The sequence below is a fragment of the Rhinolophus ferrumequinum genome, chromosome 7 (genome assembly GCF_004115265.2).
Source record: "Rhinolophus ferrumequinum isolate MPI-CBG mRhiFer1 chromosome 7, mRhiFer1_v1.p, whole genome shotgun sequence".
NCBI classification, from domain to species: domain Eukaryota; kingdom Metazoa; phylum Chordata; class Mammalia; order Chiroptera; family Rhinolophidae; genus Rhinolophus; species Rhinolophus ferrumequinum.
In genome coordinates this window covers 78,758,622-78,786,546 of record NC_046290.1, presented here as the reverse complement: position 1 = coordinate 78,786,546, position 27,925 = coordinate 78,758,622, and the positions used below count along the sequence as shown (strand labels likewise).

Below are 27,925 nucleotides of genomic sequence, written 5' to 3'. Positions count from 1 at the left end.
AATGTTGAGAGAAAAATTTACAGCACCAAATGCTTAAATTTGAAAAGAAAAAAAAATATCAAATCAGTAATCCAAGAACCTCAAGAACCACAGGCAAAAAACTTAACTTCAACCAACTGACAAACCTTACACAAAAGTTAACAGAGATCCTGGACATGAATACAATTTTTATTAAAAAAAAATAATAACTAAGCAAGGAGTTCTTAAATGATTTAGGGCAAGGGAAAGAGTTCTTAGGCTTGACACCAAAAGCAAAATCCATAACAAGAAAAATTGATAAATTCGTTTTCAGCAAAATGAAAAAATTTTTGCTTTCCAAAATCCCCTATCAAGCTACAGATTGGGGAGAAATATTTGCAAACCATATATCTGAAAGGACCAGTATTTAAAACATACAAAGAATTCTTAAAACTCAGCAGAAAATAACAAATAATACAATTAGAAAATGTGCAGAAGACATGAAGAGACGTCACTGAAGAGAATATAGAGATGTCAAATACGCACAAGAAAAAAATTTCAACATCATTAGGTATCTGGGAAATGCAAATTAAAACTATAATGAGAGATCACTACTAACCTATCAGAACAGTTAAAATAAAAAATAGTGACAACTCCAAAGGCTGGCAAAGATTTGGAGGAAGTGGATCCCTTGTGCATTGTTAATGGGAATGCAAAATAATACGATCACTCTGGAAAACAGTTTGGTAGTTTCTTATAAAAGTAAACATTCAGCTACCACATATCCCTGTAATTACACTCCTCAGCATTTATTCTAGAGAAGTAAAATCCTATGCTCATGCAAAAACCTCTACACAAATGTCTATAACAACTTTACTTGTAATAGTCAAACACTGGAAACAACTCAGATGTCTGTCAAAGGTTGACTGTTTAAGCAATCTCTTTTATAGACATATCATGGAATACAACTGAGCAATAGAAGGAATTATAACTGCTAATACATGTAACAACTAGAGTGAATCTTTAGAGAATTATGAGTGAAAACATCAATCCCAGAACATTACATACTGTATGATTCCATTTACTTAACATTTCTTGAAATCATAGAAATTCTAGAAAATTATAAATGGAGAACAGATTAGTGGTTGTCTGAGGTGCATGAGGTGGCCATAAAAGAGCACTGAGTGTGGTTATAAAAGGGTAACATGTGACCTTGTATCCTGACTGTATCAACGTCAGTGTCCCAGGTGTGACACTGCACTACAGTTATGCATGATGTTACCATTGGCGGAAACTGGACAAGGGTCCCTGGGATCTTCCTGTAGCATTTCCTACAATTGCATGGAAATCTATAATCATCTCCAGAGGCTCATTCGTTTAAAAGGGAAGGGGCATGAAGAAGAGGAGAAAGACTAATACATGAAAATAATTATGGAAAGTTGGCTAAATTCATTCTTAGATAAATGGTTGTGGCATTTAAAGCAAACCTACTCCTCTAAAAGATCCGTATAATTTTAGTTCACTTTTCTATATTCTTTGTTTCCTAAAATTACACATTTAGAATGAAGCATGAAATAAGAACTTTCTCTAAATCTTTCACACAAGGGAAAAGGCCATTTTTCAATTTGATGTAATCTGCTTAATAAGATTAGCTTTCTTAAGCATTTCTCATTATAAACTTGTATCACTGAGAAAGCAATACCTGCTGGGAAAATCAATTTATTAATGTATGAGATCATACTTATGATACCTTAATAGTGGCATGTGTATCTATATATATATGTGTATATGTAATTAAATCTTTGTTTAAAATAATAGATTCAGAGTAATTTTACATTTGTCTAAAATACAGAAGTTTCCATTATTTCCATTATAATGTACAGAGCTTAATTTCCTCAGGCAATCTTTGTACAGAGTTTGCCAAAGGCCATAAGACAACACCACCAATTTAGGAGTACATGTCATTGGAAACATTCTATATACCAGTCAACAACAAGAGCACAAATGATACCTCAGTTTTTTTACCTTTATTCCTTTGAAAAATGCTGTAGAATGTGAAGAAGGTACTTATAATCAGCTCAAACAGGTTCATTAATCAAATCAGCAAAATTTTAAATAGTTTGTTATTTGGAGGCCCTCCAGGAGATCCTAAATTTCATTTCTCATTTTTAAGCTGGCAATATACAACTTTACAAAGTTGCATTCTAAAAAATGTAGTTGTTTGGAACTTAGGACAAATTTGCAAATAGAATAACATTATAAATGGCGATTAAATTACCAATTAATTTAATAGAAAAGATGCAAGTGCTTCCCTACTCTTGTCCTAACCAAAAGATTATCTAAAACTCAAAACATAATAAAGTTCCACCATACAATGGATAAAAACAAATAATATCTTGGCATTATCTTCAATTTCCAGCATTTCATATATGTGGTTTTCTTAAATATTATATACAGCAAGTCCTTAAATAATTTTGTTTCATTCAATGTCATTTCATTATAAGGTTGATTAAGAAAAAAAAAATCAATTTCTCACCAAGGCCACTCCCTGTGCAGAATTTGCACATTCTTCCCATGTCTGCACGAGTTTTCCCTGAGAGCTCCAGCTTCCTCCCACATCCCAAAGATGTGCTCATTAGGTTAACTGGCATGTCTACATTGTCCCAGCATGAACAACTGTGGGAGTGTGTGTGAGTGAGTGTGCCCTAGGACAGAAGGGTGCTCTCTCCAGGGTTGGTTCCCACCTTGTGCCCTGAGCTGCTGGGATAGGCTCTGGCGTCCTGTGACTCTGATCTGGAATAAGCATGTTGGAAAATAATTATCTGACTGTTTTTATTAAGCTTTCTTAAATGTTATGTATAGCTCGCATTTATTTCAATGTTTAATATTAGAAGTGTTGTGAGTCTTTATTTAGAAGTTTGGTGATATTTTTGTGACCAGAAATATGCCACAGGAACTACACTCTTGTTTATATCAATTAGCCTGTAATACAATTGGTTTCATTATATGTCGTTTTGCTTACAGTAAGTTTCCAAGAACCTATCAATGATTTTAAGTAAGGACTTACTGTACATAGATATCAGCCTTAATGCAACAAACAGCCAGTTAGAGAAAAAGCCTGGTGCTTTCAAGATACCAATGATTCCTGTCTTCATGCAAATTCCATTAAGTTTATGAAACCTACACTTATCAGTACAGACTTTCATCCTAGTTTTCTATTCATTTTACATAACAATGGCAAAATACTATAAAGACTGGCCTGTGCAAAAGAAAAATAAAAAGAGCTACAATTGAGATGGAAAAACTGTAAGAACAGTTTCAAGAAGAATGATCCAAAGATCACTTCATTTTTAATGTTATAATTGAGATGCCTATTATATATCCAATGAAATTATCAAGTAGGCAGACCTAGGTTAGAGAAAAAAAATTTTATTCAAAATAGTATTGAAACTATGAATCCCAGATGAGATTGCCAGGGAAGTACAAAACAAAAGAGAAAAGGATCAGGGACTGAGTTCTGACACAATGTAAAATTTAGAGGTTGTGAAAATGAGGAGAAAGTAGCAAATGTGACTAAACAAAGCAGCCAGTACGGAGAAAACCCAGAAGAGTATGGACCTAACTTTTATACCATCTTAGATGCTGGGGACATAAAAATGAATAAACTTATAAACTCTGCCCTAAAAGTTCCAAGTCTAGTAACAAAGACCAATGTATAAAACCAATTGTGATATATGTACCATCATGTATGTAGAAAATCCTAAGTAATCTGCAAAATAACTACTAAAATTAATGGATGATTTCAGGAAAGTTATGGTGCACAAGATCAATATGAAAAATCAACAGTATTTCAATATACTAGAAACAAACAACTACAAAATGTCAAAAATGCACTTCCATTTATAGCAGCAACCAAAATCATGCAAATACGGATGTTTTAGTCTGTTCAGGATGCTATAACAAAATGCCATAGACTCCATGGCTTAATAATAACAAACATTTATTTCTCACAGACCTGGAGGCTGGAAGTCCGAGATCAGGGAGCCAGCGTGGCCAGGCAAGGGCACTCTTCCCGGCTGCAGACTTCTCCTTGTGTCCTCACATGGCAGAAGAGGGAGGGCGAGGGAGCTCTGTGGGCCTCTTTTAGAAGGGCACTAATCCCATGCATGAGGGCTCTGCCCTCATGACCCAGACACCTCCCAAAGGCCCCACCGCCTATTACCATCACCTTGGAGGTTAGATTTCAACATGTGAATTCTGGAGGGACACAAACATTCAGTCTGACCTAGGGATAACTGTAACAAAATGTGTGCAAATCCTGGTCAATGAAAAACTACAATCTGTACTGGAATGAAATAAAGAAGAAATCAATAAATGAAGATACAGTTTATGAATTTAAACGCATAGTATTGTTAAGATGTCATTTCTTCCAAAAGTGATTTACAGATTTAGAGCAATCTAATGAAATTCCCACCAGACATTTTTATAGAAACTGACAAGTTGATTCCAAAATTTAAATGGAAATGCAAATGACCTAAAAAAGTGCAAGCAATTTTTAAAAAAAGTTGGAGAAGCTACACTACCTAACTTCAAGATTTATTGTAAAGGTACAGCAATAAAAAAAATGTGGCATTGGCAAAAGGACAGAAATAAAGGCCCATCAGTTGGCTCCTGCCGGGTAAATGATGCTGGAACTACTAGATACCTATACATAAACAAAAAGAACAACAACCCCTACTTAACACAAAACTCCAAATGCATCACAGACCTACATGTAAGTGCTAAAACCATCAAACTTCTAGACAAATGGGACAGGTAAAGATTTTAGATAGAATATTAAAATCATGAATGATTTAAAAAATTATAAATTGGACTTGATCAAAATTAAAAATTCTGTTCTTCAAAAGTCACTATTAATAAAAAGAAAAGGTAAGTCACAGGCTGATAAAATATTCACAATACATATACCTGATAAAAGACTTGTATCCAAACTATATAGAGTTCCTACCACTCAATAATAATAAGACAAAGAAATGAATACAGAAATGGGCAAAGATTTGAACAGATAACTGACAAAAATACATACAAATGGCCAATAAACACATAAAATGATGCTGACCATCCTTATGTTCAATATCCTTACACCTATTAGAATAGCCAAAATTTAAAAGACTGGCAAATACCAAATGCAGGACAGGGTGCAAAGAAATTGCTGGTAAACGGAAAATCATTTGGCAGTTTCTTATAAAGTTAAAAATACACCTATGCTACGATCCTGTCAATACATTCCTAGGTATTATCCAAGAGAAATTAAAATACATATCCATTCAAAGATGTGTACATAAATGTTAACAAATTTATTCAAAACAGCCCAAACTAGAAGTAGCCCAAATATTCATCAACATTTTGTGAGTGGATGAACAAATTATGGCATATCCATATGATAGAATACTACCCTGCAACAAAAAAGAATAACATGCAACAACAGGGATGAACCTCAAAATTATGCTCAGTGGAAGAAGCCTGATGGAAAAATCATTCCATTTCTACAAAATCCGAGAAAATGCAATCTATACTGACAGACAGCAGATCAGTGGTTTCTTGGGCCAGGGTTCGGGGAGGAAGGGACTGCCAAGGGGCATGAGGAAACTTTTCAGGGTAGTGAAAATGCTCTGTATCTTGATTATGGTAGTGATCTCACAGGTACACAGCCATCAAAATTCATCAAACTGTACAATTTTAAAGGATACAGATTACATTAGGTAAATTATAATTTGATAACATTATTTGTTTTAAAGATACAGTATACTAAAGGCTGTAACAAAAGAATGCATGCATAGATGCAAAGGGAGAACATCTTCAGCTCCCTGTTACTGAACACCTGCTTTGCCATAGTCATTGGCAAGAACAGAAGGCAATAAGCCTCCACGGACCAAGCCCACTACTACTTGCCTCATAGGGAAAGAATCCTCTATAATGTGACATATGTAAGTACACAATGACAATGTCAAGATCTCAGAAATGACCATTATACATTATGGCGTCCACATTACATAGATGTAATATGTATCACACCTATGTAATATGTATCACATAATACGTATTATATATACCACACAGAAGCAATTAGGTAAACTTCTTGAAGCAATATTGGAGTTCTCCTGCACCCAGGAAACTGCCTCCCTCCACATATCAAACTGCACAGGGCTCATTAGTCATTCTCCAGAGGACACCAAAAATCCCAAAGTGACTGAACCAATGACCTTCTTTAATGTTGCTACTATATAAATCAGAAGAGGTACAAATGCTTGATTACAAATATCACAATTTGGATACTTCCTAACTTATACCCTTAAGTTTAGATGCCACAAAAGTCAACCTAGTCTCACTACTAGGGTGGCATGGAACTTAATTGTACTCCTTGACCCACAGTCTTGGCCAAAATACCTCATCATGGTCTCCATATCCAAGTTGTAAGGTGTTGAGGGAAAACATCAATGAACATCCTTCAATTTATATGCCACCTCTGCATACCAAGAATACATGAAGATGACAGGACAAGTTTGAGGGCACTGAAATGTAATTCAACTAATGTTCTCACAATTGGCAACTCTCTGAAAAAGTACATCAACGTTATTTAGCAAGTGCACATCTTTGAATACTATGACATAATAATAGTAATTTTGCTAACAGCACAGTTCTTTGGCATTAGTAAAATGTTTATTTAATTTGTTAATGGCTCTGGGTTTTGCCAATTATTTATGAAGTAGAGAATACATTCCTGTTTCAAATAAGATTGATTAAGGGTCTCTTAGATCTGAAGCTCTTTAAATTGATTGCTGCATCAATAGCTAATGATGTCACCTATTTTTCCTGGAGAATTTCTGTTTCAAGCTAAAGCAATTATCTCTATATTCCTACTTTTAAAGAGGAAAACTGTAAATGATTGAATCTAGTATTCCACACAAACTCAAGAGTCTTGAAATAGATGAACCACAAAAGGCTTAAAGTACAACCAAAATGAAAACACACACACACAAAAAAACTAGGAGATACAAAATATAATTCACACCCTCCTTTCTTTATTGTTCTTTTCTCTAATAAATACAAATATCTCTCTTTACAAGAATACCTAACAGACTGAACTTCAAATAGCACAATTTGTAAAGCATGGTTATTGTGCATTTATTCATTCAACAACTACCGTGTTTCCCTGAAAATAAGACAGACAATCAGCTCTAATGCGTCTTTTGGAGCAAAAATTAACATAAGACCTGGTATTATATTATATTATTATATCATATTATGTCATATTATATTATATTTTACCTGGTCTTATATTAATTTTTGTAAAAGATGCTGTCTTATTTTACTATAAGACCGGGTCTTACATTAATTTTTGCTCCACAAGATGCATTAGAGCTGACTGTCCGGCCAGGTCTTATTTTCGGGGAAACACAGTATTTACTGTGAACCCACTATTACCCAAGGGCCGTTTAAAGTAGTGAACAAAACACATAAAAAATCCTGCCCTTGCGGAGCTTATAGTTTAGTAATAGAGATATACAATAAAAAAATAAATAAAATACATAGTGGGCCAGATAATAAATGTTATGGAGAAAAACAAAGTAAAAAAGTACCACAGAGGTGATGGCACCTTTCATCATGATACTCAGGGCAAAACTCACTGATCAATGTGACATTAGAACAAACAGTGGAAGAGGAGAAGGAAGCCAGCCATATGAAGATCCAGGAGAAGATCTTTTGAGGTAAAGAGATTAGAGGCATCCAAACTGAGCAACAAAAAGGATGTTAAGAGGTAAAGCACAAGAAGATAGGCAGTGGACGGAGGGATTATAAATTAGGTAGGGCCTTAAAGGCAATTGTAGGAACTTTGACTTCTATGGTAAGTAACATGGAAAGCCTCTGGTGGATTTGGAGCAGAAGAGGAATACAGTAAGATTTAACAATTGAAAAGAATCACTTTTAGCGTTCCTAATCTGATAATAGTAGGAAGTGGTTTAATTACATTATCCTCCTTGCCAATAAAAATTATAACTTCTAGACAAATATTTTAAAAATAGTCATTTGAAGGCACTGGAGAATGACTACATTCTACATTCTCCAGACGGGGAATTTGACTCTTAAAAGAAGGGACCCCACGCAAGGTGAGAGATTCACATTTACATGACTTTTCCCAATCCACGAAGTATGGGATGGCTAAAACTCAAAGAGGAAACCTCAGATTTGACTTAAGGAGTCAGCAATCCTGTTCCTGGATATTTGCCCAAGGGATATTGTATTGCCCAAGGGACATACAATAAAAACGTATGTCCACAAAAAGACTTGTACACAATGTTCATAGCAGTCTTATAATAGCCAGAAACTGGAAACAACCCAAATATCCATCAGCAAGAGTATGGATAAGTAAATTGTGATATTTTCATACAATGGAATACTACTCAGCAACAAAAGAATTATTGATACAAGGAACAACATAAATGAATCCAAAAAAACATGCTGAGAGTTAACGTGTTTCCCCGAAAATAAGACCAGGTCTTATATCAATTTTTGCTCCAAAAGACGCATTAAGGCTTATGTTCAGGAGATATCATACTGAAAAATCATGCTTGAGCTTATTTTCCAGTTAGGTCTTATTTTCGGGGAAACATGGTACTAGCCAGACACATTTATTTGAGTCCATTTATATTAAGACCGAGAACAGACAAAACCAATCTATGGTGATGGAAAGTGAGGATGAAGGTGGAGGAAATTAAAACTGAGCACTTTCCAGGTCATGAAAATTTTCTGTTTTGTAATGGATTAATGGAGTAAATGGGTGTATAATTCTGTAACTCATCAAACTGAATGCTTGAAACTTTTGCATTTACTGCAGGTAAACTGTAGTTCAATAAAAAGTAATAAATAAATATAGCAGTGTTTAAACCTCAAAAGCATTTATATTCAGTTAATTCTAGCACATGGTAAAACCGGCCTTTACTTAATTCATAATATGCTAATAACTAAAGAAACAAAAGAGGCAGAAATCTGAGTGTATATGGAAATAATTACAATAAAATGCCTTTCCTATAGATGCAGAAGATAATATTAAGAAACATTTAAATCTGGAAGTGGCATTCAAACAAGTATTCATAGTTATATACTGTGTTTCAAGATTTAACTGCAAGAAGTATACTTTTTCTGTCCTCTTTATAATAAGCCATTCATTGATCCTTACAATTCCAAAACAAGAAACAAGGAGATCAAAGAAAAAAATAAAGCAAAAGAACACCATAAGTTTTTAAAATAGCAAATCCAAATTTCTAATTTCTTATACTCTATATAATACAGACATATAACAATTAATGAGGCAAACAATTAGTTGTTACACTAACAATCACATATATCTTATTACAATGACTTAAAAGGGGATGTTTGGTTTAATAATTTTTTTTTAGTTTTCAATTACAGTTGACATACAATGTTATATTACTTTTAAGTGTACAACATAGTGATTAGACATATAACTTACAATGTGATCACCCCAATAAATCTAGTACCCATCAGACACCATCCAATTATTACAATATTATTCACTATATTCCTTATGCAATACTTTACATACCTATGACTATTTTGTAACTACTAATTTGTGCTTCTTAATCCCTTCCCCCTTTTCACCCATCCCCTAAAACCACCTCCCATCTAGCAACCCTCAAAATGTTCACTGTATTTATGAATGTATTTCCGGTTTGTTAATCTTGTTCTTTAGATTTCACATATAAGTAAAATTATAAGGCATTTGTCTTTCTCTGTCTGACTTACTCCCCTTAGCATAATACCCTCTAGGTCCATCCCTATAGTTACTTACAGATGGCAAAATTTTCATTCTTTTTATGGCTGAGTAATATTCCATTGTATATATGTACTAACTACCTCTTCTTTGTCTGTTCATCCACTGATGGACATCCAGGTTGCGTCCACATCTTGGCTACTGTAAATAATGCTGCAATGAACATACGGATGTACATATTAATTTGAAGTAGTAATTTCGGGTTTCTTCTGCTAAATACACAGAAGTGGGATTACTAGGTCCTTCTTTGTCTTCTGTTATAGCCTTTGTTTTAAAATCTACTTTGTCTGGGATAAGTATTGCTGCTCCAGCTTTTCGTTTTGTTTTGTTTCCATTTTCATGAAATATCTTTTTCCATCCCTTTACTTTTAGTGTGTGTGTCTTTGGATCTGAAGTGAGTCTCTTGTAGGCAGCATATGTCAGGGTCTTGTTTTCTTATCCATTCAGCCACCCTATGTCATTTGACTGGATCATTTAATCTATTTACATTTAAAGTAATTGTTCATATAGATATGGAGTTATTGCCATTTTATTATTCATATTTGTATGTTTTCTTCTTCTTCTTCTCTCCTTCTCCTTCTCCTTCTCCTTCTCCTCCTTCTCCTTCTTCATTTCTGGTAATGCTGGTTTGGTGGTGATTAACTCCTTTAGCTTTTTCTTGTCTGAGCTCTTTATCTGTCCTTCAATTCTAAATGATAGCTTTGCTGGGTAGAGTACGCTTGGTTGTAAGTCTTAGATTTTCATCACTTTGAATATTTCCTGCCAGTCCATTCTGGTCTGTAAAGTTTCTGTTGAGAAATCAGTTGACAGTCTTATGGGAGCTCCCTTATAGGTAACTGCTTTTTTTCTTGCTGCTTTTAAGATTCTCTTTGTCCTTAACCTTTGACATTTGAATTATGTGTCTTGGTGTGGGCCTCTTTGGGTTCATCTTGTTTGGGACTCCCTGCCCTTCCTGGGCTTGTATGTCTATTTCCTTCACCAGGTTAGGAAAGTTTTCTGTCATTATTTCTTCAAATTGGTTTTCAATTTCTTTTTTATTCTGGTACCTTTCTCTCTTTTATTCTGGTACCTTTATAATGCGAATGTTGGTATATTTGACGTCCCAGAGGCCCCTTAAGTTATCCTCATTATTTTGGGTTCTTTTTTCTTTTTGTTTTTCTGATTGGGTGTTTTATGCTACTTTATCTTCTAAATCGCTCATTCAATCCTCTGCTTCATCTAAGCTACTACTGAGTCCCTCTAATGTATTCTTTACTTCAGTTACTGCATCCTTCATTTCTGACTGGCTCTTTTTTATGTTTTCTATCTCCATTTTCATGTTTCCTATCTCTTTGTTGAAGTTCTCACTGAGATCACTGAGCATCTTTATAACCAGTATTTCAAACTCTGCATCTAGTAGATTGCTTGTCTCCATTTTGTTTAGTTCTTTTTTTTCTAGAGCTTTGCTCTGTCCTTTCACTCAGGACATGTTTGTCTCCCCATTTTGGCTACCTCCCTGTATTTGTTTCTGTGTAATAGGTAGAATTCTTATGTTTCCTGGCCTTATGTAGTGGGTGTCCTGTGGGGCTCAGTGGTGCAGTCTCCCTGGTCACCTGAGTCAGGTGCTCCAGGTATGTCCCTTGTGTGGGTTATGTGTTGTGGTTCAGCCTTAGTTGCTCTTTGCACATCAATAGGAGGGATTGACCCTAAGGCTGATTGGTTGTAAGGACCGGCCATTACTACGGTGGAGGAGCAGTTGTACAGGGACTGACACTATGCAGCAGGATTAACTTTAGCAGGGCTCTGGGGCGTGCAGAGTCTGGCCTTTGGAGGTATCATCCTCAGAGGCAGCCAAGTGGTGTTCTGGTGTGGTGTGAAGCTGGCCACCAGGTATGCTGGCCATGGGGATTCCTAGAAGGGGCCCCACTGCAGGCCAAGTTCAGCTGCAGCCTGTGCCCTGCCTAGGGCTACATGGAATAAGCCACAAAGCAATCCGCAGGTAGCCGCCACCCATGTTGGAATTGGAGGTGCCTGGAAGAGACAAAGCTGCAAACCGAGGTTGGTTGTCACTAGTGCCAGTCTTGGGGCTGCTTAGCAAGAAGTACAGGGCACACGGAGGCCAGATGCTGCTTAGGGGTTTGTGAAACTTTGAGAGATTTTAGGAAGGTCTGAAGCATTAGTCAGGACAGGCCATGTGCATGGAAAATCCACTAGAAGTAGCTTGGGTAGGACTGCAAGTTTGGTGGGGCAGGGTCTCAGGGAGTCACCAGTGCAGGACAAACAAATGGTGTCAGCCAGGTTGATGGACACTTAGATATGGTGCCCACCTATGTCTGCATGCTTAGAGGAAGGATGGCTCAACAAAGGAATAATGCCTTCTGCCAGCACTTCTGTCTGGAAGAAAGCTGCCCCTCCAGTTCTCATCCTGCAGCCAGACAATTCAGTCCCTCCCCATATGGCCCTGGCACCTTTTGAGCTGCTGCCCCAGTGCTGGAGCTCAGAGCAAGTGAGTCCATCAGCGAGTAAATCTGTGTGCAGGAGCTTTAAGAGGAACACCTGGGATTCCTGCAGCCCTTCATCTCACTCAGCCACAATCTACACTGGTTTTTCATAGCCAAAAGTTGTGGAGACTTCTCTTCCTGACACTGGAACCCTGGGTTGGGGAGCTTGGTGTGGGACTGGGACCCCTGGCTCATCAGAGGGGACCTCCGCAGCCAAGATATCCCTCCCGATTTTTATCTGCCACACGCGGGTGTGGTTCCAGCTCGTTCCTTGTTTCCTCCCTTCCTGCCAGTCTCAAGGTGTCTTCTTCTATATATCCTTAGTTGTAAGATTTCTGTTCAGCTAGACTTCAGGCAATTCTCAATGATGGTTGTTCTGAGTTTAGTTATAATTTTGATGTGGTTGTGATAGGAGGCAAGCACAGTGTCTACCTACTTTTGCCATCTTGACCAGAAATCTAAGGGGATATTTTTTAAAGAATGTTATGGGAACATTATTATAATAGGAACATTGGCCATCCATTTTTAAATGTAGGTTTCTCAAGAACGTATGAGAAGATATGAAATTTCACTATATAGTGAAATAAGTAGATATTATTAAAAAATTTGCCATGTAATTAGTAAAGCTAAGAACACTCTTAACAGGAGAAGTTCACATTAAACACATTTTAAACATTCAAAAGAGATATAACTGTCCAATTTATATTTAAAAACTCCCTAACAAACATATAAATGCATTTAAAGATAACAAGTCAGTGCATGCAGTCTTTAAAGAGTAGGCCACTCAGAGTGCTTAAAATCTGCCTTACATAACATATATGTTATATTTCTCATAATCATTTCTGGTACTGAGAAACACAGTTAGCTTGGAAATAAAAAATCATTTTTAAAAATATTACATAAAAATTGTAAAATTCTCTTCCTAAGCACTCAGAAAAAAGATATATGTCAATAATATTTGATATGTAAGTGTGCACAATTAATTTAGTAGAAATATATGTAAAGAAACTTTCTAAACAGAATTTCATGAGTAAAATTTAACATAGTATTCAAGTTCTGTCTGAAAGGGGATTCATAATTTAATAAATGTCATAACCACATAAGTGTTATAACAAAAATCAAACAGAAAACCCTTTTAGAAGGACACTGCTTACATAGTCAACACTGATAAAAGAGAGATGAACACAAATTCTAATAAGTGGTAGTGACATTTCAGTCTCAAGTCTCTTAAGAGGTTAAGATAAAGTGTATTTTAAAAAGCGAGATGGGATAAAATGCAAAAAGCCCTTTAATCGTATCCTGCAATAAACTATCACTAAGATTAATTTTTCAATCTACCTCTTACTTCTTAGATCTAAATAACAGAAGATGAAAAGAGGTGCTTTTAAAAATTGAATTAAAAGTAAGTACCTTTTGATTTTTAACATTTTTAATTGAATCTGACGCTGAATTTAGAATTATTACCCACAGATGTTCCACTGCAAGCACCACCCAGATAGTTCACGTGAGTGAGCCCCTAATTTCCATAAAACAATAGTCAGTCATTGAAAATATACCTTTCGTTCATTACATAAAAAGTCACTGCCATATATTTTGTTACAATTTAAATGACATGATCTATGTTCACACATGCCTATTTTAGTCACCATATATATCCTAAGTAGTTAATCAGGGTAAAAGAGGAAGATAACATGATCCCTAACTGAGGTAGCATGCTATAAAAAGAACAAGGCTTAAGAGATAGATTTGATTCCCATCTCAGCTTCACCATGACCACTGGGCTTAACAAGGTAAAGTTATATGTTCTGAAGTTTTATTTCCTTCCTTTTCAAAGATATAAAACATACATACACACAAATATGTAAATTACCCTTCATAATGCCTGACAAAAGATTTTGCAGGTAACAGCGAGGTGTTAGTATAATACAATGGCTTAAAAGTATGACTACTTCTGTCAAATCCCAACTCTGCCACTAACTTAACTGCATGACCCTGGACAAATCATTTAATCTCTCTAAGCCTCAATTTTATTTTAAAAATAAACCAGAATTATTATTGATTTTTATGAGATATAAAGCACTTAGTAGAGTAGTTGGTCAACAATAAACACATGAAATGTTTGCTATTATTATATTATCTTAATTAAGCATTAATAGCATTAAAATAATGTGTTAGGTATCCTCTCATATACTCTGAATTGGCAAAAAATAATTTCCAGCATTCTCATGGGACCAGTGTGCAATTAATCATGTTCTTCTAACTTCATTTTTTGCATATTTTTATATGACATCTGATTAAACCACTTTTTAAACAAAAGTTAATGTAATGCAACATAGTATGGAGAAGAAATATTACTTTAAAAAAAGAAACGATCATCCAGAAGATGATTAAAAAATGACTTACTATTGGGAGAAGAAAAAGAAGTACTTTTAATTGTACAAGTATACTGTACTTGTATAAATGCAAGAAAAATGGACTCTATAAAATAGAAGACAATTATAAATTGAGAACAGGCAAATATTAAAAGGCAAGTGGAGTTGTTTTGTTTTTTGTTTTTGTCTTTTTTTTTAATGGAGATGGTTGAAAGAAGAATTTCATGGACATAAAACGGAAAACTTACAATCTGTACAGGATGTAGGAAAAAGAAATTGAAATGAAAATGAAGCAGTGATGTAAAGGACTCTTGAGAGCTTTCAGAATGCAAACTTACAAAAAAAAAGAAAGAAAGAAAAGGACAGTGAAGAAAATAATAAGTGGGCATTTTCTAAAAATCTACAGCTAACATCCTATTTAATGACAGACTGCTTTCTCTTTAAAACCGGGAACAAGGCAGGATGCTTCGAATTTACCACTCCTATTCAACATAATATTAGAAGTCCTAGTTTGTGCAATAAAGCAAGAAAAACAAATAAAAGATTAAAAGACTGGAAGGGAAGAAATAAAACTGTCTCTACTCATGGACAATGACTGTCTACAAAAAAACAAAATAACAAGGAATCCACACAAAAAAATGCTATAACTAATTAATGAGTTTACCAAAGTCATAGAATACAAGATCAATATACTAAAATCAATTGTGTTTTTATATACTAGCAATAAACAATTAGAAACCAACATTTAAAAAATAGTACCACTTACAGCAACTCCAGAACAAACTAAATACTTACGTATAAATCTAACAAAATATGCGCAAGACCTGTAAGAATGAAAAACTCTGACTTAAATCAAAGACAATATAAATAAATATATATACTCAATACTGTTAAAAAGTCATTTCTCTACAAAGTGATCTATAAATTAAACATGATCTCAATCAAAATTCCAGTAGGATTTTTTACAGATATAGCAAAGCTGGTTTTCAAACTTACATGAAAGGCAAAACAAAACAAAACAAAACAAAAACCCCCAGGATAACAAAAACAATGATGAGAAAGAACAAAGCAGACTCATACTACCTGATTTTAAGACTTGCTACAAAGCTTATACAGCTACGGTAATTAAGGCAGTGGGATACTGGCATAAAGACAGACAAATAGATCAATGGAACCAAATAGAGAGTCCAGAAAAAGACCAACACAAGTATATCAAATGATTTTGACAAAAGGACAAAGACAGTTCAGTGACAAAATGATGTTAACCACAAATTATGCTGGGACAAATGAACATCCATATACAGAGTAAAAGAACTTTGACCTGCACGGTATGCCTTATACAAAATTACCTCAAAATGGATCTTAGACCTAAATGTAAACCATAAACCTATAAAACACTTAGAAAGAAACAAAAGAGAAAATCTTTGTGACATAATATTAGGCTACAACTTCTTACATACAAAACCAAAGCAGGATTGATAAAAGACAAAAACTGATAAATCAAACTTCATCAAAATTAAATGCTTTTGCTCAACAAGACACTGTTAAGAAAATGAAAAGAAAAGCTGTGGATTAGATGAAAACATGTGTAAATCACATATCTGACAAAGGACTTATACCTAGATTATATAAAGAATTTACAAAACTCAGATAGAAAACACCCTCCACACACTATTAACAACCAAAAAAAACAACAACAACATGCATTTATATATGCTGGTATTTATACCTGTAATTGTCCCTTATATTACTATAATGGGACTTTTATCTGTCATAGTGTGCAAATATCGTTAGGTAAAAGATTTGAACAGACACTTCACCAAAGGAGATATATGACTGGCAAATTAGCAAATGAAAAGATCATCAACCTAATTTGTTATTAGGGAAATGCAAATCAAAAACACAAGATATCCATACAAACCTAATAGAATGGCTTTAACGAAAACAACTGACAATACCAAGTTCAAACAAGGATTTGGATCTATCGAACTCACATATAATGCTGGTGAAACGCAAAATAATACCCCATCCTTCACAAATTCTTCCAGAAAATAGAAAAGGAGCAGGGAATACTTTCCAACTCATTTTACAAAGCCAGTATTACCTTGATACCACCAAAGGTATCACAAGAAAACTACAGAGCAATATTCCTCATGAACATAGATGGAAAAATGTTTACCAAATTATTAGCACATCAAATCCAGCAACACATAAAAAGGATTATATACCATGACCAACTTAGATTTAACCCAGGAATACAAAGTTGGTGGAAAACCTGAAAATCAATTATGCAACACAACATATTAACAAAAAAAGGAGCAAAATCCATATGGTTATCTTAACCTCCATTAAGAGTGACTATAGGCAACGAAAGAGCTTTGCGACATTGTTGTTACTTTATATTTTTCCCAAAGTGTCCATTTTGGTCACTATTGGTTATCCAACAGATATTGACTACCTATTGCACACAAGGCATCCTGTTAGGCGCTAATACAATCATACAGAAACAAATAATTATGTGATTCAGTAAAATTACAGTAAGTCTTATACATAGGTACACAGTTTAAAAAAATAACCAACTCTGTTCAAGACATAGGGGGAAGGGGAAGATGGTCTCATTCCTATCCTTAAAATTTTATTTCACAAGTATTACAGAGGCATATTTTAAACTGTAAATTAAAATGACATTGCACTGTGGTAGCAAATATGTATGGAAATAATTTTATAGGAATACTGTATATATACTTTGTTTTGCCTGATTCTATCTCTTTAGAGAACATTATCAACTTAAAAACTCTTCAGGTATAATAATCTATGCCATACATTACTGAAAAATCACTTTGGTATAACATATCCTGTACCTTGTGGGGAGCGAGACTCCTCTGCCTGAATTTTTCGACGGTTTCTTGGCCCATAGAAGACCATGCACTGACAAAGGCTTCTGCTTTGTCTTGTCCGAGATGAATGTTCTCTAATTGCTGCTGCAAAGCTGCTGGCTTCACGTTGTGATATACTGCCTAGTAAAGAGAAAAAAAAACATTACATATCTCTCTAATACTCATAGAGACCTTGATCTATAATCAAACACAAAATTATTTTTAAATGATTTAAATCAAAAGAATATTTTATATTTCTATTGCAGCAGAAATTTTTTTATTATTTTATAAATAATATACCATTCCAAGGGCTGAAAGATTTAGCATTAAATGGCCTAAATTATTTGGGCTAAACTGTTTGTTTTGCCTGTAGTTTAAGTCATCTTAAATCCACGTAACAGAAAAATGTCTTTGCTTTAGCCAAATAAATGGTACCCTAATTAAAATTTCATTTCCTTATATCACTTAATTATTTCAAAGAAATGCACAACACTTTTCTCGACTAACAAAATTTTTCCAAGAAGCACTTTCTCCAAACTCTCTACCATCTACCAACTTCTGAGGTAATATATAACAAAAATTTATAAAATTTTTAACAGTGATATTTGTTCTATTTTTTACCTTATTCTGGAACAATATTCTCATACACTCCATGCTGTTCTGTCCTACTCGATTATCCTTTTCTTCTATTGAAGGCCCGCTGAGGATAGTCACCTTTATGATCTATAATCTGTATGAGGCCGCATGTACTAGATGCCTGGCAGCTTATCACTTTAACAGTATCTGTTCACTAGAATGATCATGAAGTTACACAGTACTATTTAAAATTGTATTGCACAAGTATTCTATTAACCAACAGGAATTTATTGAGCATCTATTTTAAACCCAGCAATATGTTACATTTATGTAAGATGCACACACACAAAAAGTTCCTGGCCTCTGGTGAAGAAGACATAACTGACACCTGTGAAATAAATAAAGACTAACAATGTGGTCTACTGTGATGAGCCAAGGATAAAAGGAATCCAAATAAGAGGAAGACTGCAAGTAAGGGGTCAAGGCTGCAGTGGGAGAAGATGTGACGTAAGATGGGACCTTGTACAATAAACTGAATTGCGATGAAAAGAAAAGATGCAGAAGGGCAGCTCAGTAGGCAGAAACAATATGACAAAAGGTCCCTTGACAACTACTTCTTTTCTAAATGTTTTATTTATCATTTTGGTCAAATAAATCCCCCAAAATCAATTATTAAAATTTTTAAATAAAGTGTGTTCATTTTTCCAAATTATTATACCCTGTATCAATGAATTAAAATACTTCGTAACTGTCTCAAGTCAATAAAGTCTTGATTCATATTGCCAAATACTTTACTCACGCTATTCAATATTAAGATTATTTCATAGAATGCAATGCCATGGGGGAAAAAATGATAGTCAAATATTGTTTTACTGCATTAAAATTTTTTATTAAAATATATTCATAGCTTCTATGTGCATACTTAAAAAAATAAAATGCTATAGATATCATAGCAATACCAACATGTTGTAAACAAACCATGGTTAGGAAGTTTGGGGCAATAAAAATACCTGTTCTAAAATGAATGATATTGTTTCAAGAACTAGGTGAAGATCTTGTTTCTCTAGAGAAAATGCAGCTTGAAGTTTTTCTTCCTCTTCTTCACTGAAACTGCTCTCAGCCTACAACACAAAAAGCAACCTATTAGTGCGCATTCAGGTAATAAAAACTCGTAGATACTCGACAGAACATCCACTTATTCACATATGGAATGAGAATTTGAAAGAAAAAGTGAATCCATGGTGAAACTGATCTGTTTATAAATTTCAGTATCTCAAAATCATAGTACAGTTCAGTATCGGGATCTTGCCAAATAAAGTTCATTTTTAAAAGACAGTATTTTAAGTTCTATGATTTATAGGAGGTGGAAAAATAACAGAAAATACCATAACAAATGGCCATTTAGGAAAAAAAAAACCAAGAAGGTTAAACCTCAAAATGTTAATAATAATTAACAGTACTTTCCATCCTCACTCATTCAAAAATATTTACTGAGCATCCATTATGTGCTACTAGACAGTTCGTGTACTCAGGTATACTATACTCTAGTTAAAAAGACACATAAAAACAAATAATTATTCAAATAATTTCCATTTTGATGAGTTCTGCAAAAGTATAGGTGATTGTAAGAGTATACAAGTATGTAAAGCAGGAAATTGTCCTTTTTATAATTTCAATATTTTCCAAAACTTAAACATTACACAATTACTGTTATAAGTAATATATGATAATAGAAAGAAAATAGCCATTTGAGTATAACCTCTGACTAGTCTCTTTTCTTTCATTTCCTAAATAATCTCCTCGATCTAAAGATACTGGTTTATCAAGTACGAAAAATGTACACTACTAAAACAGCTCTTAAATAAAAATACATTTTGCACACATACTAAAAACAACATTCTCTACTGTTGCTGTTCCCCAATATGGAGAAGTTTCAGAAGTTCCATGAGTCCCTGCCTTGACAGCTTAGGATGATGTACAACTATAAAGTTATTCAATCGAAGCTGCATTAGAACTCAAACTGGCATATTTTTGGTTTTTTGGAGGCTAGTCACGAGATCGCCCAGTCTCTATTATCTGTTTTTCGACTGAGAAAAGAATGAATCCAATTTGGCCAAAATGCCAAGCATTTACCTTAACAGCAATGTTTTGATTTGAAAGTCCCAGAATTTCTGTGACTATCATACATCTTTTTGATATAATGAGCTACAGTACCAGATTTTATAATATGAAAAATATAACAGTATGACTTATGTATAATTACTGAACCACATGTTGCACTAAATTCAATACCGTGTTTCCCCGAAAATAAGACCTAACTGGACAATCAGCTCTAATGCATCTTTTGGAGCAAAAACTAATGTAAAACCCGGTCTTACTTTACTATAATATAAGACCCAGTCTTTTATAAGACCAACTTGGAAATTATTTTAATTTTTTGCTTCAAAAGACACATTAGAGCTGATTGTCCAGCTAGGTCTTATTTTCAGGGAAACACAGTAGTTATTTACAATTTAATTTCCAAGTTGGTCAGTCTGAATCCTTTTCATAAAAACCAAAATAAGCTGTTTTGGCAAAATAAAAATAGAGACTGAGGATGTAGAAAAATAAACTTCAGTGTCTCCAATGTGTAGAAGAAAGTAAGATTTTTAAGAGAGAGAGAGAACAACAAAAGAGACATTCTCAAGATCTTCAATGGCATCATATTAATAAAGTGGCTTCGAGTGAAGGGAGATAAGGGAATATTTATGTGCCCCCAGTCCCGGTACATCAGGCATGAACCCTTAAAATACAGAGGAGCTTAAAAGGAGTGAGCAGAACAGCATTTGGAGAATATAGCTATAAAACAAAGTTTCAAACACATATTCCACATCTCGCTACAAACATGACCCTGGGTAGATAACTATTAAATGTAAGTTCCTCTATTTGCTTTCAAACAGCAGCAGTTTAACTTCTTTCTATCAACAGCAACCCACACATATTTGGGAGTTAAAGAGAAGGTAAAGGAGATATATTATTTCTTAGAAATCTTCTCAATGGGAGAAAATTAAGGCCCAGGTTTATAAAATTAGAGAGTATCCAAGAAACGTACATTTTAAAATGCACAGTGAGATGTTAATTTTTTCTATATTAAAAGAGAATATGCCATAAACACATATAAATAGGCAGAAAGGAAAAACAACACTTAAAAAGAATAAAGTAGTACTATTAATAACATGGATTTGACATGGAAAGATCTCTGATAAAAGTGAGTGAAAAGGTAAGTAGCAGGGCAAATATACACTGTGATACCACATATAAAAACACATAGACAGTTCTACATGGATGTGCATGCATATGTGTGGCACATCTGTATTTACTAATCCATAGAAAAAGATGTGGAAAGATAAAAACCAAATTGATAATGAAATCTACTTCTAGGGAGATGTAGTGGTTTGATTATTCTGTAAATTCTGTTTTTTGTTGTTGTTTTTCAAAAACATCATTTTCTTAACAAGAATGATGAAAGAACTAATCTCAAGTCCACATGTAGTTGAATTCAGGTCATATTCCTCAGAAAATTATAAAGGCCTTCTATTCTAAGAAAATAGTACATTACCTAAATAATTATGAAGGCAATTAGGTTTTAAAAACTCAGAGCATGGATTTAGAGACGGAGAGGACTGTGGTCCAGAGTCCAAGCCTGACTCACATACCGTCATACACATACACAAACACCACAAATGGAAGAACACATGGTACTAGTACTCTGCACACATTATAACTTAACGTGTATGTCTACATCCATTTATAAGAAGCCTTCCACCTTATATTAAATACAAAATAAATGCATTTTCAGAGATAAGCTACTCTTTCTTTTTTGTCCGTGTGTGGGGCCAGTTCTTCTTTGTGCAGGACTGCCATGCACATTGTAAGACATTTACAAGTCCGAGGGCATTACATGCCAGCAGTACCCTCCACACATCGTAATAAGCAACAAAAAATCCTTAGGTATTTCTGTATGCTGAGGTTTACATCTGTCATTATCCTTTATGTTACTGTTAACATAATGAAACTTCTCTTCATAATGGGAAAATACAGTGGTACACACAAGTGAATATACCAAATAAATGAACTTTTAAGCTTTTGAAATAAATATTTCTAAAATGTATGGCATCCATTCTAGAATTCTGTAAACAAATCATATTGGATTAAACTAATTTCTTGTGATGACGCACGTCCTAATTACAAACATCAAAGTTCTATGCTGAAGTATCCTAAAGAACTCCTAAAATACACTGATGATTTTTCACTTTAGTAAAAACAACGGAACAAAATTTTAAAAATCTCAGATTTCTGTGCTTTAATATTTCTTCTGTCTGAGTCTCATAATTCTTCAATTTCACTCCATGATCAGTAGCCAATCCTGAAACTGTCTACACACCTCATCATAGCGGTGCCTTCATCCCCCAGTTTGCCGTTCCTAGTCTGTCATGGCCAAGAACCCAGACAGCTGATCTCTCAGAACTAGACATACAGCATGGCTACATCAAAAGGTTTGGTGTGAAGGCCTAAAAGGCTCTCCTATGTAGCAAAGTATATAAAAAGGTTTTTTAATTGCATGAGTTTTGAAACTCAGAAGCCATAAGCGTTATTTCTAAGTCCCCAGCTATGGTAGTCAATCTGACTTGCCTCAGTATTTCCCAATGCACACTCTATTGGCGTGCTAGATGGGACAATTATTTGCACAAGACTGCCCTGCACAGTGCAAGGTATTTTTAAAGTTCCTGGGCATTAAAGGTCAGCAGCACCCGCCACACATTGTAGCAACCCCAAAATGCCGTGTATTTCTATATGCTAGGACAGCCCGGGAAGACGGCCAATTCAAAAAACTGGCAGACCCATGCCTGGGCACACCTATATTCTATACCTAAGCTGTTTTAGTTTCCCCATGTTTATCCCTACTCGGGATGCCAAGGAACAGTCTGGACAAAAACAGATATCCTCTGCCCATAGCAGATTAAACTTAGTAAAATCAAAGTGCCAGGCTGATAACATTCCGAATAGCAACCAAATCCCTAAGCCTCTTCACCCATCTACCTGCATCAGGTTTCACTGTTGCAACAGCTCTGCTTGTATCACGGCACAGGCCAATTTGACAGACCAAGAGTACATAAAAGAAAGCCAGCAGATAGTTAATGTCACTGCAAACTTTATTTGATAAAAGCTTTTATCACAATAGGAGCCCCTCTGGAAGAACATTAGCTGAAACTGTCCAGGAAAAAAGAAATCTGTACCTTTCCAGACTTTCTTTCATAGCAGGCAAATATTCACATATATATATGTTTCCGTCTTCAGTTCCTTCAGCTCTCAAATACCACAACTTCTCATCTCCACTGCCCTACCTCTGAGAGCACAGCATTGAAGCATCTCTGTGGAATGCTTCCGCCACTCAGTTACTCTAACATAGATATTAACTTATTTCCAACTCCAGAGATCACTGAGAGTTTCAAAGACAAACTACACATCAAAATTTTCCCTGAAAATGTTCCATCCTTCCTCAGTATGAAGAACAAAAGTTGCATATGAGCGTTTTTTGTCCCATACTGTTTTATATGATTCAGAAAGCAGCCACCAACCAGCTCAGGGAATCAAAGCAGAACATCTGTATAAACTGCCTGCATCATTTATTTTTAGACTGATTTATACACTATTTTGTACTCTTTTTCTAAAGTTTACTGCAATGGATTAAAGGGATGGATTCTGGAACCAGAGTGCCTTACTAGCTAGCTGTGTAACCTTGGGCAAATTACTTACTTAACTGGTCTCTATCTCAGTATCTTCATGGATAAAATAAGGATGACAATAGTACCTACTTCCTAAAATTGCTGTAAGGATTAGATGAGTTAATAATATAAAGGCATTAGAACAGCAGCAGTCAGAGAGAAAGCAATGTAACTGCAAATAGCAAACACCACAGAATGTAGCTGTTATTGTTGTTATTATTGTTCCTCCGGTCTTTCCATCTATACTACAAATTCCATACAGACAGGAATTTAGAGGACCTACATTTTTTTGTGTTTCCTATGTCAAGGAAAAGAATTAACTCCAAGAATACTTACTGAGTGCCAACTGTATACGTATCAATGTATTAGGTACGGGAAATATAAAGATGAGTAAGACATGATACGTCAAGGTATTCAAGGTCACAGAAAGACCTTGTAATCATGAAACAAATATTTATGAGCAATACTAAAGTGAGGTGAGAATAAACCAAGTTTTAGAAGCACAGACGTGAGAACAACAAACTGCTAAGAATAAGACTATAAAGTCCTTGAAAGATAAATACTAGTTTATCCACTGAAGAAGGGAAGAAGGACACTGCAGGTACAGGAAAGAATAAGTATACACACATACAGAGTGGAAAAAGTTCACGGCATGTTCTAGTAAAAAAGCACAGTCCAGTGAAACCGGAGCACTTGCAAAGTGGGGAGAATATAGATTGTGGCCATATTTTAATGTTATTATAACATAATGTTAAGGATTTTGAATTTTTTGCCCATGGGGCAATAGAAAGTCACTTTGATATGATCAATTCTTTTCAATTTTTTTCTTTAGGAAAAAAAATATTTGGAAACATAAATGCAATAGCATTACGATAAAGCAATAGGAAGAGAGAAGACTATAGGCTTTGAAATATCAGTTTGAAGGCAATTATTATAGTCCAAAAGAGAGAATAAGGATATGAATTAAAACTATAAGGAGAACTTGGATTTCAGAGACACTTCAGAAAGAGAAAGAGCTTTGGGGCTGGCTCCTGTTAAGATGGGAAAAAAGAAGAAAGAGTTCAGGTTCTTGTTTAATTGTGATGCCTGGCACCAGGCAGGGCAGCTAGTCGGTGCTCCATAAACATGCATTGGATGGAATTAAATTTTTATAACCTGATAAAAAAGTTAACTTAGACTGGTGACCAAGCAGGGAATGACTAAATATCAGTATGTCCAAAATAACCACACCCTTGAAATAAAAGTGAAAGATTAAATAAAAGATTAAATGCTGGTTGATAGCAATACCACAGAATTATTGTTAAGAGGAAGAATGAAGTCATCAAATCAGAATTTTCCCAAAGCATGTTCCACAGAATCTCAGTCCCAAAATATATACCATGATAAAACTGTTCCATGGTCAAACACATTTGGAAAATTTTGCACACCATGTTCGCCCTTAAATATTTACTTAAACAATACCATCTAATATACTCTGAACAGTTCCATAATTTTCAAAAAATGACTTTAATGAAGATAGTTTCCCAAATTTTGGACCATGGGACATTATCAAATTTTCTAGAGACCCGGTGTTCTCAAAGACGCACTGGGGAACACTATGTTTCGCAAAACGTTCTTTTAAGTAAAAACACAGAGTTTCAGGGGAATCACAGAAAGTATAAGCTATAGAAATGCAAAAGTACAAACCTTCAGGTGAAGTTTTTGAAGGATTCGGGTGAGCAATCGTGGAAATCTTCCTATATCTATTGCATTTATCAGCGACACTGCTTTTTTCATGCTAGATAAATTAATAAAACAAAGTTTTTAAGTGAGTTTTCCAAGGAGAACTGTACTTGCTTTAAGTTCAGTTGCCTATAATTGCAGTTGTCTATAACTTTTCATTTCAAAAACTCTGACTACTATAAGGGAAGGGAAGGCTGCGTGAAATAAAGAAAACGCGATGGCCAGCAAAGGAGGCAAGGCATTTCAACTTCTGTTGAAAAAGTTCATTTAGCAAATTTTCTTTCTTTTCGGCAAGGCAAACTACTAGGGGAAGCTTGCACTCTGTGGGGAATGGCATTCATTTAGCAGTCGGTGTTGAAAGTATCCACTTAACCCAAAATGGAACCCAAGAGTGGAAGGAGGGAAATGATTTTTTCACCAAAAATACAAAGAAAAGAATGATTCATGGCAAATAATGGAATTTAAAAAAAATACTACATAGAAAAACCATTTGGGGTCACTAAGTACACAGTTGCTAAAATCCTGCTTCAATTGTAATAATTAACTTTAAATTATGTGATAAGAAGAATTCTACTGTACCATATTATGTTTTACTGATGTGGTGTATGTGACCCAGAACACTGGTGTGAGGAAAAGAACTGGCTGTCAGAACTCAAGGAATCCAGGAAGAAGGAAAAACTGTAAAATGACAACTGTCCTCTTTATGATTCCTGCCCAATCCAGGCACAAATGAGTTATTTCCCAACTTCAATTATTTGCCTACGCACTTCAGCACTTTTCCCGCATCAACACACCATTTTTATTTTTCACTAAATAGAGTTATTTTTTTCACTATTATTTATTATTATTTTCATTAAATGGAGTTATTTTTATTTTTTCATTAAATTATTTTTATTTTTTATTTTTCATTAAATGGAGTTATTTTTACTTAAACAATTTTATTTTAAAAGACAACTTTAAATCACCACCATGGACAGCGGACCTTCCCTACCATAAGTAGAAATTAACGAAAAATAAACAAAATGAAAACAAAAGCAATGTCACCAAATTCTAACTATATGATGTTACCACCCCCAAACTCCTGGCCGGAGGTCTATTCTATCTTGATTGAAAAGAGATATTGACACGTGTTAGATATTAAAGACATTCCAGCACCAATGGGAGCCTTGCTCATATAATCAGGTCTGAAAGAGAACGGGAAACGGAAATGGAGTCTCTCTCCACTTGATGTCAGCATTACTCCAGGGAGGCCTGAGTACTTCTGCCACTGCGCTCTGGGAACAGTGACAGAGACCACACACCGTCGTCCTGACCTCAGCGGCGAGGCGCACTGTGACCCCACGTAGGTGAATCACCGTGAAGGTGGAGGCGCCCACAGTCCCGTGCGCTCCTGCGGGGCCCGCATGGCGACTTCCGCAGCCCCGCGCCCACCGCTCCCGACCCGGGCGCCGCGACCGACAGCAGGGGCATCCTTGCGCCGGCCCTCTCTGCGACACCCCGCGAGCGACACCCTGCCAGTGCCCAAGCAGGCGGGTACCTGGGGCTCTCCCGCAGGATCAGTGCCGCGGACGCCGCCATCCTTGAAGCTCCCCCTCCCGGCCCGGCCGTCAGCTGCTCCAAACCCAGCCAATGGGGCCGCGCGGACGGAAAGCCGGAAGGGCCACGCCGCTCCGTTGCCTCCCGAGTCTCCGGGCTGGCTCCCACCCGCGGGCTGGCTCCCACCCGCCTAATACCGCAGTCCTGTCCCGTGGGTCCTGCAGGGGCGAAGGGGCGTCACCGTGGTGCGCACTGCCTCTCTCACCCGTTGGGAGTTAAGGCTGTATGCATAGTAATTCATTTTTAGTTATATATTTACTTACACCTACCCGGATATGGATGTGTATATTTTTATGTATTATGTATATAGTGTGCACAAAAATATTGTAATATTGTAAGTGTATATTTTAATATACACTTAGGGGTGTGTGTGTGTGTGTGTGTATGACAATATACATTGTCATGAAGGGTCTCTAGTCTCGCTCTCGGGGAACAACACAGGACATGGTGAGGCCAAAAAGGAACACCCACGGAGCCATAGGTAGGGGAGTCACACCACTATAGTCTCGCTGGCGGCTGGGTTGGAGACACAGGAAGCAGGAGCCACAGGATCCGTAATCCACCCTGGGCTTCTCTGCCAGCCAACCAACTCCCTTGCCAGTTGTATTAGTGGCTAATGGCATGGCTAACCAGCCCCAGCAGATGGCCATCTGATTACAGCTGATGGCCATCTAATAACCGAGCCAGCATCTTTCCACGTGAGGCCAAAAGCTTGGAAACTGCTCTC

The 27,925-nt window shown here is 35.6% G+C and overlaps 1 protein-coding gene across 2 annotated transcripts in view; it reads right to left on the bottom strand.

Annotated features, from left to right (window-relative positions):
- Window positions 1–27,272, bottom strand: part of COMMD10 (COMM domain containing 10) — a 153,565-nt gene extending 126,293 nt beyond the window's left edge. For both annotated transcript variants that reach the window (XM_033111241.1, XM_033111242.1), the window contains exons 1-4: window positions 27,140–27,272; window positions 25,567–25,657; window positions 19,126–19,236; window positions 17,525–17,680 (exon numbers count right to left, since the gene is read on the bottom strand). In XM_033111241.1, the coding sequence (XP_032967132.1) occupies window positions 17,525–17,680; window positions 19,126–19,236; window positions 25,567–25,657; window positions 27,140–27,180 (399 nt within the window). In that variant the 5' untranslated portion in view covers window positions 27,181–27,272. The remainder of the gene's footprint in view (window positions 1–17,524; window positions 17,681–19,125; window positions 19,237–25,566; window positions 25,658–27,139) is intronic.
- Window positions 27,273–27,925: the final 653 nt, after the last annotated feature.